Source organism: Bos mutus, chromosome 24 (genome assembly GCF_027580195.1).
Source record: "Bos mutus isolate GX-2022 chromosome 24, NWIPB_WYAK_1.1, whole genome shotgun sequence".
NCBI classification, from domain to species: Eukaryota; Metazoa; Chordata; class Mammalia; order Artiodactyla; family Bovidae; genus Bos; species Bos mutus.
Window position 1 is genome coordinate 31,583,253 of NC_091640.1, and position 22,133 is coordinate 31,605,385.

A 22,133-nucleotide genomic window follows, 5' to 3' on the forward strand; every position below is an offset into this window, starting at 1 on the left:
CCAACTCTAGGGGATAGTGGAGGACAGAGGAGCCAGGCTTGCTGCACTCCATGAGATCACAGAGAGTTGGACACGACTTAGCTACTGGACAACAACAATAATATATGTGTGTAGACTTATGCCAATTAGCATAAACTGGTTTTATAAAAGAAAAAAAAACACAATGGAATCTTTAACAACAAAGAGAGAACACTGTGAAACACTATTTTAAGTTCATTCATTTACCCATAAAAACTGGATGACTAGGTGGCATATGAGGCAGTTGTTGTTTTAGGGGGAGGTGGGGAAGGATGGACTGGGAGAATTACCTGACACTTCGATCAAGCTGCTTGCCTGAACAGGAGGGAATAGGGCTTGGGTTTTAACAACCCCATGAGCTGCTATTGTTAGTGCAAATTGTAACCTGTTACTCATTCTTGCTGATCTGTGTTTTCATCTGTAAAATTAGTGTTTTTTTTCCTCTAAAGGCTAAGACTTCTCACAGGTCTTAAATCTAACACTTCATATATATGAGAAGTTAAGAATGACAGCCTTGACTTCTTCTTCTCTATGTAGGCTTCAGTCAAATTCATTTATTTTCTTTCCTTTGATCCCTCAAGTCAGACCCAGAGGTATGCATAACCCATGCCAAACCACATCAGGTCATCTTGAGAGAAAAGAGTGGAGCTCAGATGTGGGAGGAGGCTTTGTAAAGGTTCAGAAACCAGCGCTTTCTTGCAGACACCTTTGAGTCAGTCAAGATCCCAGAATTGCGCCAGTTGGTTTTATGTCTTTGGGTATTAGAAACATGCTTCTACAAGGGTCATACCCATAGGTTTTGAACATATACAGATGTATGCTATCCATATTCCTCTTTTCAAAAACAAATTTTAAAACTCCAAAACAAAAGCAGAGAAACACTGCTATTGATTTCTCGATGAAAATTATTCAGAATTGGTGCATTTCACATGTGAACTAAGCAGTTACATATTATCTGAGTAGAGTTTCTTTATTTACTGACTCATATTTGGTTTTCAGTGGAATTTTGTATATTCTGTCCTGTACGTTGAAGAAACTTCATCTTAGTTACATATATAAACAAGCCTATATATATATATATATTATACATATCTATATACACACATATATTTTAATGCAATTATATATATACCTATGTGTTAAATATATAATTGAGCATACAGTACATATAATTTAATAAAAGTAATATATGTAATATATAAACTTCATCTTAGTTACATGTATAAATAAGGCAATATTACATACATCTATATACACACATATATTTTAATACAGTTCAGTTCAGTCCTTCAGTCATGTCCAACTCTTTGCGACCTCATGGACTGCAGCATGCCAGGCTTCCCTGTCCATCACCAACTCCCGGAACTTACTCAAACTCATGTCCATTGAGTCGGTGATGCCATCCAACCATTTCATCTTCTGTCATCCCCTTCTCCTCCTGCATTCAACCTTTCCCACATCAGGGTCTTTGCAAATGAGTCAGCTCTTTGCATCAGGTGGACAAAGTACTGGAGTTTCAGCTTCAACATCAGTCCGTCCAGTGAACACCCAAGACTGATCTCCTTCAGAATGGACTGGTTGGATCTCCTTGCAGTCCAAGGGACTCTCAAGAGTCTTCTCCAACACCACAGTTCAAAAGCATCAATTCTTCGGCACTAGCTTCCTTTATAGTCCAACTCTCACATCCATACATGACCACAGGAAAAACCATAGCCTTAACTAGAAGGACCTTTGTTGACAAAGTAACGTCTCTGCTTTTTAATATGCTGTCTAGGTTGGTCATAACTTTCCTTCCAAGGAGTAAGCATCTTTTAATTTCATGGCTGCAATCACCATCTGCAGTGATTTTGGAGCCCAAAAAAATAAAGTCTGGCACTGCTTCCACTGTGTCCCCATCTATTTCCCATGAAGTGATGGGACCAGATGCTATGATCTTCGTTTTCTGAATGTTGAGCTTTAAGCCAACTTTTTTACTCTCCTCTTTCACTTTCATCAAGAGGCTCTTTAGTTCCTCTTCACTTTCTGCCATAAGGGTGGTGTCATCTGCATATCTGAGGTTATTGATATTTCTCCCGGCAATCTTGATTCCAGCTTGTGCTTCATCATGCATATTCATGCATATACATAAGTATATGCATTGTGTTAAATATATGATTGAGTATACAACATATATAATTTAATAAAAATAATATATGTGATATATATTAGGTAAAAAAAATTGCATCATAGAGACTTCCCCTAATGAAGTATACTTCATTAAGGCATGATTGTACATATACACATATTAAGTGGCAAATTATATGATTAACACTTTGTAATGAGAAATAGAAAAGATATTTTTAAAATGTATGCCATGATTGAGCAGTAAGCATTAAATCTGTTCTGAACGTTCAGTCCTGCATAAAAACATACATGCGTGCCTTCCCTGTGCTATACTTTTGACTAGTTTGGTTCCTATAAATACATTACCAGGACTGTTAACAAGAAACAAATGACAGAATGAGCCAGTTTGAATTTCATTTTTAGATTCATTCTAGGGAAGAATAAACTGAACCTAAAGGGAGGCATATAAAACAAAGGGAGAATGAGGTACCTGGAGAATCCATCAAATTGATAATCAGCATTTTTTCAGGATTGCCTCTTTCAAATATTGCCTAATTAGGTAAATGGAAAAAAAAAACTATACAAATAAGGTCATTGATATTAATGATCTGTGTAGAGATATTTTGTTATGCCATATTTAGAGTTATTTTAAGAACATACTTTTATCCTTTGCTGTTTGTAAACATTATTCCATTTAAAATAAACGACTCCTTGTATCACTGGGGTTACTTCGGATCCAACATCACATTTTAGTTTTACTATGTAAGTGTTAATGTGAAAGTTAATGATGATTCTTTTCAAACATCATAGACATTCTATCCTGTGAGGATGTATTGGTGATTTGTTCTGTAGATCTCAACATACGCATAGAATCTCAAGATAGTCCAGCATCCACCAATTTTTAAATACCACTAATAGTATATAAGGTCTTTCCTGGTGGCTCAGAGGGTAAAGAATCTGCCTACAATGCAGGAGACCTGGGTTCCATCCCTGGGTCAGGAAGATCCCCTGGAGAAGGGAATGGCAAACCCCTCCAGGATTCTTGCCTGGAGAAGCCCATGGAGAGAGGAGTCTGGCGGGCTACAGTCCATGGGGTCTCAGAGTCAGATACGACTGAGCAACTAACATAGCATATAACTTCCCCACAAAGTGCATGGACACTGACTGGGTAGGAGGCTACACACACTAGTCTGAGTTGCAGCTGCAAGGTGTTTCGCTAGGTGCATTCACGAGCTGAGTGTGAGGCTTAACCTCTGTACCTTAAAATAAAAAGAAAATAATAATTTTGCCTTAGATCTTAATTCCTATCATGTTTAGACACAGGAACCTCAAAATCAAGAATACTGATGACCACTGTATTATAATACCAAATGGATAATTCTGGTAGTATTTCCTCCCTAATCTTTGTAACAGCTTTTTCTATATTAGCACACCGTATTTATCACTTTACCGCACAATGAACCCACAGGGGGTGCTAATTGGTCATTAATTAAATTTTAGCCTTTCAACACTTTTGTATTCTCCAGTGGCTTTATCTGCAGTGAAGTATACAATGTGGCCTCTTTAAACTGCCAAAAATTCATGTCAGCTTTGCGGCTGCCGTGGGTATGATACAGGTGGAATTCAGCTCGAGTGAACACCACTTTAGGACTGTTATAATTCCTTGTGACCCAAAGTTTGCCAACCTTGAATCAAAGCCTACATGCTGGAAAAATATTCAGAAGAGTTTTACATGACAAAACAAACTCATACCCCAGTTTCCTCTTTGATCACTTTGTCTAAACATTCTAGTGTGTTAGGGCAGTTTTTCAAAAAAGCCATTATTAACATGATGAAATGATTTTTCTGAGGTCCATCATTCACCAATAAAGCCATTTTCAAATTTAACTTTGTTAGTGCAAGAATCCCTTTTACTTTACCTCTACTTCAGTGAAGAGATTAACTTACAGGTACAATGATTAACATGGTAACTGAGAAATTTGTTGAGTATATGTCAAAAGATGTGGCTATATCTTCAAAGCTTTATAGGTATATTTCACCCTAGAGCAAAGGATTTTGAAGCAAAATAGAATTTACCCTCAAGAAATTTCTCAGCAAGTAAAATAGTGAGATATTGGGCTGGTGTCAGACCTGTGGAATGTGGTTTCAGGATTCTGAATGCAAGCTATTCCATCATGGGAATTTTACTCCACTAATGAATTAATCACAGCTTGCTGTGTGGAGCTATTAAAGAATGAGCTAAAGCACATTGATTTTCAAGGTAATTATTATTAGCATTCGGAAGATTTTGTTTTGGTAGATTTGTTTATTTTTTTATTTTTAAACAAAGATGTCCCTTAAGTCCTTTAAAATTCTTAGAATCTCAATATGGAAAAAAGCAACAACTAAATTAGTTAATTTTTATTCCTTTATAATGTTTTCACATTTTTCAGTTATAACGTAAAGGTAGCTATGGCTTTTAGACTAGCAGTGGTAATTTTAGTACATTTTTATATTGCAGTAGTTTAGAAAGCTGTTTCATACAATGTCATGTTTGATTCTAAGAATATTAACTATGAGGAAGGCTAGAATTTTATTATTTATTTTGTTATAGACAAGCAAGTAAAAACTTTAAAAACATAGTAATTTCTAGAGTTCATATGCTAGTTATCAGACCTAAACACATAGTAGGTGCTTCATAAATGTTGGCTGAACAAATGAGTAAATGAAATAAGCAATGAAGAAGTGCTTCAAATTCTTTGTGGTATGAGGTCATAAATACAAGACTTCTAAGTAATGAAAACGCCTTCTAACTCAAAATAGTTGAGATAAAAAGAAAACAGATTTGGGAAATTCACTGTGATGATGGCTGTCATTATTAAAGGAGAGATAAATACGTTAAATGATGTAGAAAGCTCACTGTCACAGCACTGTAAGCAGATGTGTAGCACACGATTGCCAATTATTGAACGCCAAGAGCTTGGTGCTTATCACTAGTTATCTATATCTTTAAGTGAGCCAAAAGATGGGATCAGCAAAGCCGTGCATACCCCCTGCCCCCCATCCCTGGAAACCGCTTTTCCTTCTGTCTGGCTTCAGAAACACGTCTTGGTTTCCGTGAGAGAGACGATGAGTGTTTTTTAACTGGTTTCACGTCAGCTTTTTCCTCTGATTTGAGAGGTGGAGTTAAGTGTGAACTGCTTAAGAATGCACTGTTTTCTGTTTAATTTGGCGGTAGAAGATGGAATTCATTGAGCTCCGTCTGTTCAAGTGAACTTTAAGCAACAGCAAGCAAAACATTTGTACTTCTCTGCACATGTAATAGAAATGTGTCTGGTGAAAGAGCCAGCTTGGCTCTAAACACCAGGATTACCTAAGGAGGGGCTGAGGTGGGGTGATAACAACTTCTTATCTCTTCTATTGGCTCATCCTAAGCAGTGAACTTTTTTTTTTTTAAGGGAGTATTGAAAGGAAAAATAAATAGCCTCTGAGCTCTGATATCTGGAATTCATCTTGACTGTGTTAAAAAAATGTGTTCCTCCATTGCCTGCTCCCGCAATTTGCTATCATTAATGACTGACCACCCTTTTCCCTCGTAGCCTGTTAATGCATGTAATTGGTCCTTCCAGAACAATGTGTGATATTACAGAATTATAAAGCATCTGTGAACTGTACATAATTGTAAGGTTCACTTTGCTCTTTTGAACACCCAGTAAAGAGTATTCCTTCTCAAGTAGATAAATAAGTTGTATGACAAAGGAGTGAATTTAATGCAGGACTGTGGGTTTTTTTTCAAAAGTATGATAGTTATGTTACTAAAGTGGCTGCTTTTCTAAAACTGTTGACATTTCTGTTGAGAATGAAAGGAAACAATTGTGTAATAATGCATAATGGTTTATTTACAGTGACCATATCCTTCAGCAATTTAGATCATTGCTTTAAAAATGTGTTGTGCAATTTGGTTAGATGATTTTAAATATGATGATGCAGAGTTGTTACTGTGATGACTCTGGGTTAACGGGACAAATATCCTTGTTACCTGTGTCTACTAAACACATATTTCAAAATATGTTCTCTCTTGATAGCACCTAACTTCTCTCAGCCTTTGTGTACCCAGTATATTTTCCTCAAGGTTCTCACTTTAATTGTCTTAAGTTAAGGAGTAGAAAAAGGACTATGAACTCTAACATAAAAGTTTGCTCCCTCTAGCAAGCTGGATAAAGAAAGAACCATTTTCCAGTCAGTGCAAGAATTAACCTGGAAAATTGTTTCGATCTCATGTTTATACCTATTGTCCTGCTATTGCTAAGTCACTTCAGTCGTGTCCGACTCTGTGCGACCCTATAGACGGTAGCCCACCAGGCTCCCCTGTCCCTGGGATTCTCCAGGCAAGAACACTGGAGTGGGTTGCCATTTCCTTCTCCAATGCATGAAAGTGAAAAGTGAAAGTTAAGTCGCTCAGTCATGTCTGACTCTAGCGACCCCATGGACTGACTGCATGCAGCCTACCAGGCTCCTCCGTCCATGGGATTTTCTAGGCAAAAGTACTGGAGTGGGGTGCCATTGCCTTCTCCGCCTATTGTCCTACACTTAAAAAAAAAATCATCCACTGAATGCACTTATTTTGATGTTAAATAATGCAATGATTGGGACTTTGCTGTTGGCTTTGACAGTAAAGAATCTGCCTGCAATCAGGAGACCTGGATTTGAACCCTGGGTAGGAAAGATCTCCTGGAGAAGGAGAAGGGAATGACTACCTACTCCAGTATCCTTGCCTGGAGAATTCCATGGACAGACGAGCCTTGTGCGCTCCAGTCCACGGGGTTTGCAAAGAGTCTGAAATGAGTGAGTAACCAGCAATGATTGTACTGCTAGTGTTTTAAGGATAAAAGAGGTGATTACAAAAGTCCATACTTGGCTTCAGAATTACCTAGCAAAATACTCATTCCAAGGTCATCTGTCTGTAAAGACCCAACATTATATCATATGTATGATAATTTAACACAATCAGCTTGGATTTATGGTTCATTACCTTTTAGATATCACCAAGTATTTATATTTTATTTTCTTGATGACTGAATATAAACCTATGAATGCTTAAGACACTCTTTGGGCCAGTCCTTAAAGCTGATATTCCAGTGGTTCCGTTAAAAGAAAATGCTAAAATATGTTTATACTGCACATATAAGAAGCTTACATGTGAAAACGTTAATACATGCAACACATATGTCTTTTTGTTTACATACGCACCTTTTCTTCCAGCAATGATAGGTGCCCTAGAAACATTCACTAATCTTTGTAACACCCCAGAGGGTAAGTAGCAAGAATTATTATCTTCATATTGCAGGTGAAATACCTAGGTAGGGGCAGATTAAATGACTTGGCCAGGTCACTCTCTAAGTCCGTTATGAAGCTAGAAATAAAACTCCAGACTCTTGACTTTTAGTTTTCATTCTGAGTCATTGACCTCCAAAAACAGAGGTACCAGAGCTGTCAGTATTCAGTCTTCTTTTCCACACTTGAAAAGTAACTGGTGATCTAAATCCTGTTTCTGTTAAGGAAATCTTGCACACACATGATACTGAGTCCCTGAAGGGTGGTTTGGCGAGAACCCTGTAGTTACAGTGAATGAACTCAGGTAGCGAAGGACGTCAGTAGGCCAGCTTCTTGTGGGGCCAACCCTACAAACAACTAAAAGTATTGGAAGTTTCCATAACTTCAGAGACTCAGATAACTTCTTTAACACATTGAGTCAATCCACTTTGTTATTTGTCTTTCTCCTTAATAATTTCAGGATTGCCCATACTGTTGGAGTCAGCATTCTAAAAGACTTGGTCCCTGCCCTCCAGAAGCATGTAACTTACCCTCTCCTACATTGCAGGCAGATTCTTTACCTTTTGAGCCACCAGGGAAGCCCAACTAAGACCTGCTTGATAGTGCAAAAAATTAAAAAAAAAAAAAAAAGCTTTAGCATCCCCCTAAACCTTCCTGAACATCTTCTCTTCCTCTTTCTTTGATCTTTTTTTTATTGACTACTTGGGTTGGACTTGAAGGTGGAAGAAAAGCCGGACCCTCAGCAGCATTTTTCTTCCGTAGTGACAGGCTGTAGACAGACATTATCAGCCCCCCATTTGGCTACCAGGCAGCCCCTCCTGGGGTGTATTCGTCTGTCTGTCCCCCAGCAGCCAGGATAAAATCACAGCCAATCTTGGCTTTCTTCTTCCAGGTTGGTCCATGAGGGGCGATGGCTCATGTCAGAGAGGTAGTACTTCCTGCTCTGGTGTCTTTTTCCCTGTGCAAGCCCTCCTTCTAGCATGACTTCACTTTTCTGTTAGTGAGCACTTTCCCCCATAAATATGACCGAACAGGTGTGGCTCTGCCGCTAACTGAGTTTCCAGCTGTCCTCCTCCGATGCAGACCCAGCAAAATCTGTTGTTTTGTCCTTTCAGGCAGACTAGAGAACCATCAAGCCCGAGATGGAGATCTTCCTTGCAGGATATGGCAGTTTTGTTGCCAGAAGATGGTCGGGAAAGCCTGGCTGGCTAACAAAGACAGGCCTTCAGCGGCTGGGTGTAGTTCCAGTTCTGTATCCCTTTTGGCAGGAGCACAGAGGCTGCTGCAGTGTGGCCAGCCAGCAAAATTAGGAAATAAGGACCTCTTTTATTTACTCAGGCTGCTGAATCATGGGCATTCCTGTCTGCTTGGAGAAAAGTCAGGCGGCTCTCCTTTCCACTGCAAATCTCAGGAGTGTTCGAGACTTTCATCTCCGAGTGTTCACACACTTGTTTTAATGTGCTTTATGGAAATGCTGAAACTCAGCAAGTACAGTTGCTGTAGAAAAACATCTGCAGTAACTGTGCACACACATTTGCATCTTTAAATAGACTTTTAGGCCATGGAGTTGGTTTCCAGCAAAGTTGTATCTGTGTATCTTTATTTTTTTCCCCTTTCCTTCTTCCCGTTGTAAGAGGTATAGCTCTCCGAGAGTCAGCTAGTGTGAAGTGATTGATTCCAAAAATTAAAATTTAACGTGGACATGTTAAGTACTTCACATTGAAATGCAGAAAACTTGCCATAACACAAAAAGACATTCCTGTTAGTAGCACTTAGTGAGTGCTGAAGGGAAAAAAAGTTCAAGTTGACTCAGTAACGGGGATTGAAAGAATCCTCCATAGTTTCTTCCAGATGAAAAAAACAACTTGAAATTGTTTAGGTCTGTAGTAGCCATGTAAGCATTGTTTGAGCTGTGCATGCCAAAAAACTTAAGGTGATGGGAATGGGTAGCTTGCAGAGACTAAGGTAGACCTCAGAGAATATTGGCAACACCACCACTAATACAAAAGTCTGGGGCGATACTGATACCCTTAGAGCATGAACTAACACCCCTGGGAGTATCCTCAGTGAGTTCCTTGAGCACCCCAAGGAAAACAGGCTCAGTTATAGTCCTAGCAAATGAGCATTTTATAATTTTGACTCTAAAACAGAAATCAACTTTTTGTGGAACCTTTGTTTATTCTTCTAAAGTGGCATTCCCTACTCAAACTTTCTACTTCTGCTCAATGTCCTCCGTTCTGCAGCCTGTTAATCCGGTAGGGCAATTTCCATGCATCTCAGTTACAGAGATACATCATCTGTGATTATCACCTCTTTTCGCCAAGACCAAGTAATAGGGACAGGAGAGAGAGTGAAGAGAAGGTTTCTAGCTCCCTTGAATCTTGGTTTGAGTAAAAACTCCCGACCCTCACCTCACGTGACTGTATTTGAAATTTATGCTTAGGAGAACGGTTAGGTAATAGGTATAATCAGGCATGGCCACAGACAAGAACCTGATTTAAGCATGGTGTCAAGGATTGCACCGTGTGTATAATGGTCTATTGCTCTGTAATTCTTGGTGTGTTGTTATAATAATATATCATGCCGAGGCACAATCTGCAATTTAATAATAGATTCACTTGCTAAATTATCAAGCTTAAGTTCTATTCTTTTAGTCTAGATGCATGACTAATTTCTGATTCACTGTTTTCCCCAACTGTACACAGATGATATGTTTGAAAATATTTTTAAGTGAAACAATAGGATATAAGCCAAAATAATAAATGTGTGAAAAGTGATAGATTTTCTTTCTAGAATGCTGAGCCAAATTTAATAAAATATTATTTTTATAATATACATATTATATAAATATTATAAGTTTATAATATAAAAATTGTGTAAAATATTAGAAAATTTTAATTAGGAAAAAATATTTCAAGACTTTGTTTTAGGGCTACCAGCTATAGATGGCTTATTTTCTTTAAGGGAAAAGCTAAATCATCATTGAGGTTGTTTTTGTTTTTAATTTTTCAAAATGGTTTCTCTATATGTTGGCTGACAAGTTTACTTGCATATATTCTTTATAGGTATTTACCTTTAAATTGAAATCACACCAGCAATTCTCAAACTCTTTCTTATGCTGGAAACATGTTGGCTTATAGACGGATATAAATGAGGATGCAAAATCATGTGGCTTTCAACTTGTATTGCGAAGCTTTGTTGCAGTGGGCAGGAATCCAGGAATGGTGTTTGGTTGTTTTCTCAGAGTTAGATGGTTGCCATCTGGCATTGATAGTGAGATGGTGTTGTCATCAGTTTCTAGATGCAGGAAAGGAATGATCCTCATCTGTTTCCTGTGGATAAGCAAGAGGTTGATAATCTAGTAAAATCTTGTTACCTTAAAGAAAGCAGACGTGGAATTTGTTTACATAATGCTCGCCAGTTTCTCCTTTTATGTTAATAATATAGCTTGCTAGTGAACTTCAGCTTTGAAGGATTTTAAAATGTATTTGATCGCATTCTAATAGCATCTTATTTGAATACCTCAATAAGATTCTTAACCAGACCTATTCTAATAGAATCACTATCTCCACCAACCCTACTCCATGGTCCTTACTTGTCGGCATTTATGAAAAGTCTTGCTCCTTTGGAGAGTGAAAAGCTTTTGCGATGTCTTCTAATCATGAATGATAGACTAGAATTGTTTTGAAAAGTCAGAAAAAGGTTTCACAGTCTATTTAAGACGTCTCATTTTCCACTTGGATGTTAAGAAAGTGACAGAAGTAAGAGTGTACACTTGCTGCAAACATGGTTAAAAAAAACCACCTAATAGAAGGTAGAGTTACTTTATGGATAGCTCGCTAAGGTTATATCTGGCTTTCAGGCTTGTTTGTCTTCTCTTTGTTACTCATAAATCTTTCAGCATTTACCATAATCATTTATCACTTTTCCTGTTTCCAGTTTTTCACAAGTTGCTTTGTCTCCGCTCACCTCAAAGTACAGGTCCTGTTTGGCTAAGGAAGTTCATGCCGCTGAAGCTTTAGCAAAAGGAAGAAATGGCGGGTCACCTCTTGAACTTTCCAAACAAAATACACTATTACATTCTGACCCTGTGAAACTCTCATTTTTTTTCTTGATCCTGGCTGATCCTAGCCACATGTAATATCTAGTCATACCCTTCTAACATCTAATAATCCATTTTCTGGTCTATGCTATTCGAATCTTACAGTTATTGAAGAAATCCTGGTTGTCTTTTATTACACAAGACATAATTATTATTGTGTTTTCTGTCTTCTTTCATGTGCTTACTTTTTAATATTTTTTTGCTGAATGCAATAAGGTCTGTATCAATAAGAACCCCATAAAAGATTTTGGCCTGCAGAATTGCCTTTTCCTATAAAAACAAGCAAAATGCAGAGGGAATTTTTTATTAAATATTAGACATCTGGGTTGACTGCATTAATTTTAAATCATTCTTGTAATATTTCCTCTTTTCATTTGGTCCTTCAGTTGCTCACATAATATGCAAATCATTTTAGAATGAATACAAAAGAAACATTAAATATATTAAAATCTGCATTTTAATAAAATTGTCAATGCATAATATATACCTTGCTCCTAAGGAAGAATGATAAAAAGTAATAAAGGGGTAATTTAGACATCGAACTATTTAATATTGTTTTATATTTTACAAGCCAGCGAAAAGTCAACGTAGAAGAAAAGCTTTGGGCTCAGATTTGAAAGTGTTCCTTCCAAATAGTCTCTCCTCCTTTTCTTCCCCTCACAAGGTTTGGGTTGGCCCCGCCCTGTGTACTTGTTGAAAGAGTACAGTAAACTCGTTCTTGAACTCTCGACCTGGAAAGTGAAAAGTTCCCATCTTCTCGTTGCAGATGGAGTGGATGTAGAGGATGACCCCACTTGCTCCTGGCCAGCTTCCTCACCTTCGAGCAAGGACCAGACTTCCCCCAGCCACGGAGAAGGTTGCGATTTTGGAGAGGAAGAAGGTGGCCCTGGACTCCCGTACCCGTGCCAGTTCTGTGACAAGTCATTCAGCCGTCTCAGCTACCTAAAGCACCATGAGCAGAGTCACAGCGACAAGCTGCCTTTCAAGTGCACCTACTGCAGCCGGCTGTTCAAACACAAGCGGAGCCGAGACCGCCACATCAAACTCCACACCGGGGACAAGAAGTACCACTGCAGTGAGTGCGACGCCGCCTTCTCCAGAAGTGATCACCTGAAGATCCACTTGAAGACTCACACGTCCAACAAGCCATATAAATGTGCCATTTGTCGCCGTGGGTTCCTGTCCTCTAGTTCCTTACACGGGCACATGCAGGTCCACGAGAGGAACAAGGACGGCTCCCAGTCGGGTTCCAGGATGGAAGACTGGAAGATGAAGGACACTCAGAAGTGCAGTCAGTGCGAGGAAGGCTTTGACTTCCCAGAAGACCTCCAAAAGCACATCGCCGAGTGCCACCCCGAGTGCTCCCCGAACGAGGACCGGGCGGCCCTCCAGTGTGTCTACTGCCACGAGCTCTTCGTGGAGGAGACCTCCCTGATGAACCACATGGAGCAGATGCACGGCGGGGAGAAGAAGAACTCCTGCAGCATCTGTTCCGAGAGCTTCCACAGCGTCGAGGAGCTGTATAGCCACATGGACGGTCACCAGCAACCGGAGTCGTGCAACCACAGCAACAGCCCTTCCTTGGTCACGGTGGGCTACACCTCCGTGTCCAGCACGACCCCGGACTCCAACCTCTCGGTGGACAGCTCGACCATGGTGGAAGCCGCCCCACCCATCCCAAAGAGTCGGGGGAGGAAGCGGGCCGCTCAGCAGACCCCGGACATGACTGTCCCCTCGAGTAAACAGGCGAAGGTCACCTACAGCTGTATTTACTGCAACAAGCAGTTGTTTTCCAGTCTGGCGGTTCTGCAGATTCACCTGAAAACTATGCATTTAGATAAGCCAGAGCAGGCCCACATCTGTCAGTACTGCTTGGAGGTACTGCCCTCCCTCTATAACCTCAATGAACATCTTAAGCAAGTGCATGAAGCTCAGGACCCAGGTCTGATCGTTTCTGCCTTGCCCGCCATAGTCTACCAGTGCAACTTCTGCTCTGAAGTTGTCAACGACCTCAACACCCTTCAGGAACACATCCGATGTTCTCATGGATTTGCGAACCCCGCGGCAAAGGACAGCAATGCTTTCTTCTGTCCCCACTGCTACATGGGGTTCCTCACTGACTCTTCGCTGGAAGAGCATATAAGACAGGTCCATTGTGACCTCAGTGGCTCCCGATTTGGGTCCCCAGTGCTCGGGACTCCGAAAGAGCCAGTCGTAGAAGTCTATTCTTGTTCCTATTGTACAAATTCCCCCATATTCAACAGCGTTCTTAAACTGAACAAGCACATCAAAGAGAATCATAAAAACATTCCCTTGGCCCTGAATTATATCCACAACGGGAAGAAATCCAGGGCCTTGAGTCCCCTGTCACCTGTGGCCATAGAGCAGACATCTCTGAAGATGATGCAGGCGGTAGGAGGGGCGCCTGCACGGCAGGCTGGAGAATATATCTGTAATCAGTGTGGTGCTAAGTACACGTCCCTGGATGGCTTTCAGACTCACCTGAAGACCCACCTGGACACCGTGCTCCCGAAACTGACCTGTCCTCAGTGCAACAAGGAGTTCCCCAACCAAGAGTCCCTGCTGAAGCACGTGACCATTCATTTCATGATCACCTCCACGTACTACATCTGCGAGAGCTGTGACAAGCAGTTCACGTCGGTGGACGACCTGCAGAAACACCTGCTGGACATGCACACCTTCGTCTTCTTCCGCTGCACCCTCTGCCAGGAGGTGTTCGATTCCAAGGTCTCCATCCAACTCCACCTGGCCGTGAAGCACAGTAATGAGAAGAAAGTATATCGCTGCACCTCCTGCAACTGGGACTTCCGCAACGAGACAGACCTGCAGCTGCACGTGAAGCACAACCACCTGGAGAACCAGGGCAAAGTGCACAAGTGCATCTTCTGCGGCGAGTCCTTCGGCACCGAGGTGGAGCTGCAGTGTCACATCACCACGCACAGCAAGAAGTACAACTGCCAGTTCTGCAGCAAGGCCTTCCATGCCATCATCCTGCTGGAGAAGCACCTGCGGGAGAAGCACTGCGTGTTCGACACCAAGACGCCCAACTGTGGCGCCAACGGGGCCTCGGAGCCGGGCCAGAAGGAGGAGGTGGAGTTGCAGACCCTACTGACCAACAGCCAGGAGTCCCACAACAGCCACGACGGCAGCGAGGAGGACGTGGACACCTCAGAGCCCATGTACGGCTGCGACATCTGCGGGGCGGCCTACACCATGGAGACGCTCCTGCAGAACCACCAACTCCGGGACCACAACATCCGGCCGGGGGAGAGCGCCATCGTCAAGAAGAAAGCCGAGCTCATCAAAGGGAACTACAAGTGCAACGTGTGCTCGCGGACCTTCTTCTCGGAGAACGGCCTCCGGGAGCACATGCAGACGCACCTGGGCCCCGTGAAACATTACATGTGCCCCATCTGTGGGGAGCGCTTCCCCTCGCTCTTGACTTTGACTGAACACAAGGTCACGCACAGTAAGAGCCTGGATACAGGAAACTGCCGCATCTGCAAGATGCCATTGCAGAGCGAGGAGGAGTTCCTGGAGCATTGCCAGATGCACCCCGACCTGCGGAACTCCCTGACGGGTTCCGCTGCGTGGTTTGCATGCAGACGGTGACCTCCACCCTGGAGCTCAAAATCCACGGGACGTTCCACATGCAGAAGACGGGCAACGGGGCCACGGTCCAGGCCACTGGCCGTGGCCCGCACGTCCCCAAACTGTACAAGTGTGCGTCCTGTCTCAAAGAATTCCGTTCCAAGCAAGATCTGGTGAAACTGGACATCAACGGCCTGCCCTACGGTCTGTGTGCCGGCTGCGTGAACCTCAGTAAGAGCGCCAGTCCTGGGGTCAACATCGCTCCCGGCTCCAGTCGACCGGGCCTGGGCCAGACTGAGAACCTGGGGGCCGTGGAGGGCAAGGGCAAGGCCGGCGCCCCCAAGACGCGCTGCTCTAGCTGCAACGTGAAGTTTGAGTCTGAAAGTGAACTCCAGAACCACATTCAAACGGTCCACCGAGAGCTGGTGCCCGACAGCAACAGCACGCAGTTGAAAACGCCGCAAGTCTCGCCATGCCCAGAATCAGTCCCTCGCAATCGGATGAGGTAACTCGCCTTTTTCTGATGCTTGCCCTTTATCCTCCCCAAACATCCCTTTCCGCTGTAGGTTTACCCTTTCCTCAGCTTTATTCGTTGGCTTATGCAGAGAGGTGCTTTAAATCGAAAGGCAGTGGTGTTCTTCCGCCTGGCCATTAAAAGGATGGCTTGCTTCTTGGGAAGCAGCAGTTTGGGCTTGAATGGTGCAAAGTAGGACTAATTGCAGACTCCCTAGGATACTGTCTTCTTTGTGACTGAAGAGACCGGCTCTCATGCCAACACCACCTGAGATCTGGAATATCAGTGTAGTTTCACTGCGACTTAAAATCCCCAGATCCGACTTGTGTGTATGGCTGAGGGATAATGACATAAAAGCGAGATGTTATGAGCCGACATGCTGGCTTAGAGTAAATTAAAAAGAATATGTATATTTGTGGATAACAAATTGGGTAGGGATGGCTTTTTAATATGGCGTTGTCAACCCTCACCGTTTGTCTTTGTCTTCTGGGTGGTGAGGAAGATATTTTCTCACAACAGGAATTTTTAAGAGCCCCTCCATTTATTAAGCTCCACGTGTTCCACGTTGGTTTTAAAGGCTCTCTCCCCAAGTCTTCACTCTCTGGATTTGGGTTTCAAAATGAACATTTTCTTAGCTGAAGAGTCATTTTGTGTTCCTCCCCTCCACAGTTGAAAAACAAGTTCATTTACAGTGAAATAGTTTTGTAAGTCATCCTTCCTTGAAGCTGAGCCGAGGATGGCTTGTTTTATTATAATTTCTTTCTGCTTTATCACCTGGTTTCTAATAGCTCTCTCCCCGTTCCTACCTGTCTGTATCTGGAGAGCCAACCAAAATGAAAACCCCAGGGAGACCCGTCTCTCTTCAGTCTGGGGTCACTGCCTTTTCCTTATCTTGTCTCTGCACTCACCCCCTCTCCAAGGCCCCCTGCAGCTCCCCGCAGATAGCCATCAGTCAGCTGGTAGGGGAGAGCTGAGAAGACGAACACAGAGCCCCTGTTCCCCAGATGTGGGCTCTGTGTGAACAGGCGGACTCCCCAACTTTGAAGTTGCTTTCCCCTCTCTCCTCCACAAGTAAATCCTCACCTTTCTGTCCTCTAAAGAAATGAAATCTTTTCAAACTGGAAGGACATCGTTTTGATAATGGTTCATGACGCGCATGTTGGATCAAATCATTTCTTTGCAAGGAAATATTGCTAGTTGTCATCATATGAACTGAAATGTTTCCCAACTTTTTATATCCATCATGTTTAAACCTAGAGAAAAGTTAAAGGAATAACACAAAGAACAGGTGTGTGTGTGTTTGTGTATCCATGTCACAAATCTGCCAGATAGGAATATTTTGTCAGATTTTTCTCTGTCTTTGCAACCTTTTTTTTTATTAATCTGAGCTACATGGAAGTAAATTGTAGATAACATATTTCCTAAGAATAAGGTCATTTTACTTAACCACAGTATCATTAGCCCAGAAATTATTGAAATCAGCTAAAGGTGAAAGGTACTCAGTGATGTCCGACTCTTTGTGACCCCATGGACTGACATCGACCAGGTTCCTCTGTCCATGGAATCAGCTAAAGAGATGAAATAAATCTGTACTATCTTATATAAGTCCATATTCAGATTTTCCCAAATGTTTTATTTTTAAATGCTTTTGAACAGAATTCTTTTTTTAAAAAAAAAAGCATGTTTTCAAAAAATTATTCCTCTCTTTTGTTTTGTTATGCTTTACATATATAGAAGGGTTTTTATATTCAGGTTTAATTTAAATAGTGCCTAAAAGGGGTTTAAAATTAATTAATATGTGTGTGTATGTATGATTGTGGTGGTATGCATTTAAAGTCAAGCAAAATTCAGTTCTTATTTCTTAGTAGATTGTTTTTGGAAAGGAATTTGCCTGTTTCTTTTTATCTGTTCATGGTTTAGATTTTCTGATATTTCTAAATTGCTCTGTATTGTACCATTTAGGGAAATGCCCTGGTGGCTTAGATGATAAAGAATCTACCTACAGTGCTGGAGACTCAGGTTCAATCCCTGGGTCAGGAAGATCCCCTGGAGAAAGGAATGGCTACCTACTCCAGTATTCTTGCCTAGAGAATTCCATGGACAGAGGAGCCTGGTGGGCTATAGTTTATTGGGTCACAAAGAGTCAAATATGACTTATCAACTGAACAGCAACATAATACCATTTGAGGTGAAATATTTTAAAAATGAAGGAGGGCATTTTAATAGTCTTTACCTGTTAATTTGGTTAGAGTTGATTTGGGAAATTTGCCTTTTTTAATAGTATTTTTAAAATATCTTGGCCCAATTTATTTATTTATATTTATTCATTTTTACTCTTTGGCTGAAAGGCATGTGGGATCTTAGGTTCCCCAACCAAGATTGAACCTGCACCCCCCGCAGTGGAAGGCGAAGTCTTAACTACTGGACTGCTAGGGAATTCCAAGGGAAATTTATCTTTAAGGGATGGTCAAGTCTTCAGTTATACCTAAAATCTTAATGATAATTATAAAGCTTAACTATATCCTTCACTTACATAGAATAATACATTTAAAAGTACTTTTTAATTTTGATTCTTACAATACTGTTTTTTAAGCACCTAGCTACTGAGGGTTAAAAATGACTCCATGCAAAAGAATACCTTCTTATTAAATCTGATTAATAATAACTTGTAGCAGTGTCGTTAATTGACTAGATATTAAGATTCAGTTGTACATTTTTTCTTTGTGCCTTAACAGTACACTAATCTATTCAACATGTTTACCCTTGTTACTGTTTTTCTTTATTATGCTATTTGTCATAAAAATTTTATGTGCCTACTTCCTTTCTGATACTCTCCACCATGAAAAAATGTAAGTAGACCATATTATTTGGACTTGACATAGAAAATTATCTAAAGATATGTAAAGTTTTACAAAAATGAGCCTAAAAAAACGCATTGATGAGAAAGACATAGAGTTTTACTTTGTTCTCATTCTTTCTTAGTCAAATTAAGCCTCTCTGACTTCTCATTGTGAATATTGTGGAAATTTTTATCAGCAGAAGTAAAGGTGAAGCTATTACATAAGAGTTTGCCAAAAAGCAGGCATACCATGTAGGACTAAATTTTATCACAAAAAGAAGTATCATGTGTATGTTCATTGACTTAGATTGGAATTAAAGGACTTAGCAATGTAGGTGGTATTTTCTTCTCTTCTTCTTGCTGAGGATTGAGGCTTCGGAAGAGAAAAGAAGACCTTGGGAGATAATAAAACCTGAATACCAGATATTGTCAAGAACCAGGTTAGATTTTTCTGGACTCTGACTTACAGTCACAACGGGTAATGATAGAGACTGGAATGCATCTTCCAAAGACTGAAAAAGACGATTATTTGTTCCAGACTAGAGTACCTATTTAGAAGGGATTTAGATATAATCTATAGAAGGCTAAGTACTATATAAACCCATATAATCCAAGAAATAGATGAAAGACATGGTATGTGACAATTAAAGAAGGGTAATAGTAAGCAGCTGTCATGTGATGAAGAAATTTGGAATTGAAGACAGAAGACTTGAATTTAAATTTCCCACTTCTTCTGTGTGATGACTTCTGAATTTGTGAAAAATGTTCTCTTTGTACCAAAATTCTATGAGTATTAACCTAAATTTGCCGTGGAGACTTTGTTTTGAATAAAACACGGGAGGTGGAGGAAAACGTATTCATTTCCATTTGCTTCTCAAAGATTGACTATCAATCATATGAATTTGTACCTGCAATGATTCCATAAATGGCAGAGAGAATTTGAGGCAGGAAGAACACTGGATATCTAGCATTTTCCACATATGAAGCACCTTGCAGACTTACTGACCTTTACTACATGTTGAGTAAATGTTAGTTCTTCTTTTGGAGTTCGTTGACACTAGCCTGGCTCCCTGGTCAGGTGCTGCCCCATCTGAACCTCAAAGGGTTGTGTCCTGATGATATTGGAAGCATGTATCCATCTGCCTTCATTTCCTTAAGATCCTTCATAGCCGGGTTTCTCTGAGGGTTTATATATTCACGTTTCAGTTCACATCATCCCCACTATTCCATTGAAATTGCTCTTGCAAGGGTTCAGTTCAGTTCAGTTGCTCAGTCGTGTCCAACTGTTTGCAACCCCATGAATCGCAAGGGTTACCAATTCCATATTCCTAGATGCCTGTACGATGCCACAGAATCAAAGCTAGAAGTGACAGTGACCATCATCTGATTAAACTGCCTATTTTACAGACAGTGAAACAGACTCAGATAAATGGAGATCTAAGGTCACATGGTTAATAAGTGGCAGACAAGAGGCTCAGAGAATCCAGGCCTCCCAGTTCCAAATTCAATGCCAGGCCCATCGTAGGCAGATGCCTCTGGGCCATGTCTGGCTGGTGGTTCTCCCAGAACCTTTCCCCACCCAGGGTAGTATGGCAGGACAGCTGGCTCATGCAGAAACCCACGTGACTCAGTGACTAGAACCTCGAAGGTGTCAAATACATTTGTGTTGTTCTTCTGCATTCCCACACTATAGGATTGCTACTCCTATTCTGACCGCATTTGGACTCAAGTCTTGTTTTGTTATTGAACTTCTGTTCTCGATATTCTGAGTGTTTGTGGATCTATTGTTGTTACCCCACTCCACTTCAAGGTCTGTGTTCTCAAGAAAATTGTTGCTGTGCCGCCAAGATTGCCACTGGTCTCCAGTCCATCTCCACAGCACTCTACAGAGTGGGTGGCCCTCCCCTTGCTGCGCCTCTCTCTGACTTCATGATGTCCCGCCTCCTAGTTTTCTTCCTTCTTCTGCCTCTAGCGATTTCTTGTCCTCTGCCTGTTCCAAAAGTGTAGGAATTCTTCAGTCCTCTTTCTTCTGTATCTATTCTCTCCATAGCATCTCATCCATTCATGCTGCAGTAACTGTTTCTTTACCAACATTTCCCAAATATGTTTCTAGCCTAGTTCTTCTCTTTATTCCAGATTATTGTGTTCCACTGACAGTTTAACTTTGCAATTTGTATCTCTTTTAGCCTTCTGAAGTTTATTGTGTACTTCCTGAACTCTCGATTCTCTCACCTGAAGCCTATCTTTTCCCAAACTTCCATCATTTTTGGTAAAGGTATCCATGCTACACCCAGTTATCAAGCAAGAAACCCAGGAATCCCTCGTTTTCTAGGTCCCTAACTTTCCCTCTTCCCCCACGTCTAATCTGTTAGTCCTGTAGATTCTACCTCCAGTGAGCATCCCATCCACCTCTTTGCATCTCCAAAGCCATCATCGTGGTCCAGGCTGTAGTCATTTCAGGATATCTCAGTAGCCTTCTAAGAAATTGCTCTTCTGCCTGCTTCTCATCCAGTCTTCCTGCTGAAGTGGGAAGGCATCTTGTGGGCATGTCAGTCAATCTCAGGATGTCACATAGAATTCTTCAGTGCCTTTCCATTTCTCTCAAATAAAATTCCAACCTCTCACCAGTTTATGAGGCCGTGCACATCCCGGCCAGCTTGGCTGCCTTCATCGTGTTCCAGCGTTGCCTCCGTGTGCTAAGTGCCTTAGCCTCCCAGCCTCCGGCGGGGTGCCGTGTCTGCTTTGGAGTCTTCACCTGTCTTGCTTCCTCACCTGACCTGCACTTCTCAATCAGCTTCTCTGTACCACTTGCTCTTTCTAAGCTGTAAGTGGGCCTTGCCTGAAAATCTTATCAAAAAGTTGGTTTCCTCCTAAAGATTTTCTTTTAAAATAGTCATTTTTCTTTACTTATTTCCATCTTCCCTTTTCTCACCTATGAACATCCAACAACTTATCACAAGAGCTTGATAAATATCAATTGAATAAATCAACATAATATCAGTACTTCAGAGTGACAAAATAGTGTATACTCCATCTTTGGATGTATATGCAGGTATTGTTGTTGTTATTTAGTCTCTAGGTCATGTCTGACTCTTTGCGACCCGCTGGGACTGTAGCCCACCAAGCTCCTCTGTCTATGGGATTTCCCAGGCAAAGACTATGGGAGTGGGCTGTCATGTCCTTCTTCAGGGGACCTTACTGACCCAGGAATCAAACCCACATCTCCTGAATCTCCTATATTGGCAGGCGGATTCTTTACCACTGAGCCACCTGGGAAGCCCAGATGCAGGTATATCTAGTAACTCATACCTACAGAGGTAAATAAGTTTACCCAAACTAATGAGATGCTTTAAAATTAGGTGTGATCAAAACATATTAAATAGGCTAAAAGACTTGAAATTTCCAACAATTCAACTATCATCTTCAGTGTGAAGGTCTGATTTAAGTGTCTCAAATTTGATATTCTTCCTTTATAGTTCCTACACTGAAAATAGAAATGTACATGTAGACAATTTCAGAGCCTACTTAAGCTCCAGAATTGTTTTTTGATTTATTTTGTATAATAAAAATTTCCATATGAGGTTAAAAGAAAAATGTCAAAGTTTTTGTATCTCAAATGGCTGGTGCTAAGT

At 41.2% G+C, this 22,133-nt stretch overlaps 1 protein-coding gene across 1 annotated transcript in view; it reads left to right on the top strand.

The window, feature by feature from the left end:
• ZNF521 (zinc finger protein 521) overlaps positions 1–22,133 on the top strand; it is a 311,441-nt gene that overhangs the window by 118,973 nt on the left and 170,335 nt on the right. The window contains 3 exon segments of the mRNA XM_070361523.1: positions 12,303–15,131; positions 15,134–15,619; positions 15,622–15,653. Coding sequence (XP_070217624.1) covers positions 12,303–15,131; positions 15,134–15,619; positions 15,622–15,653 — 3,347 coding nt within the window.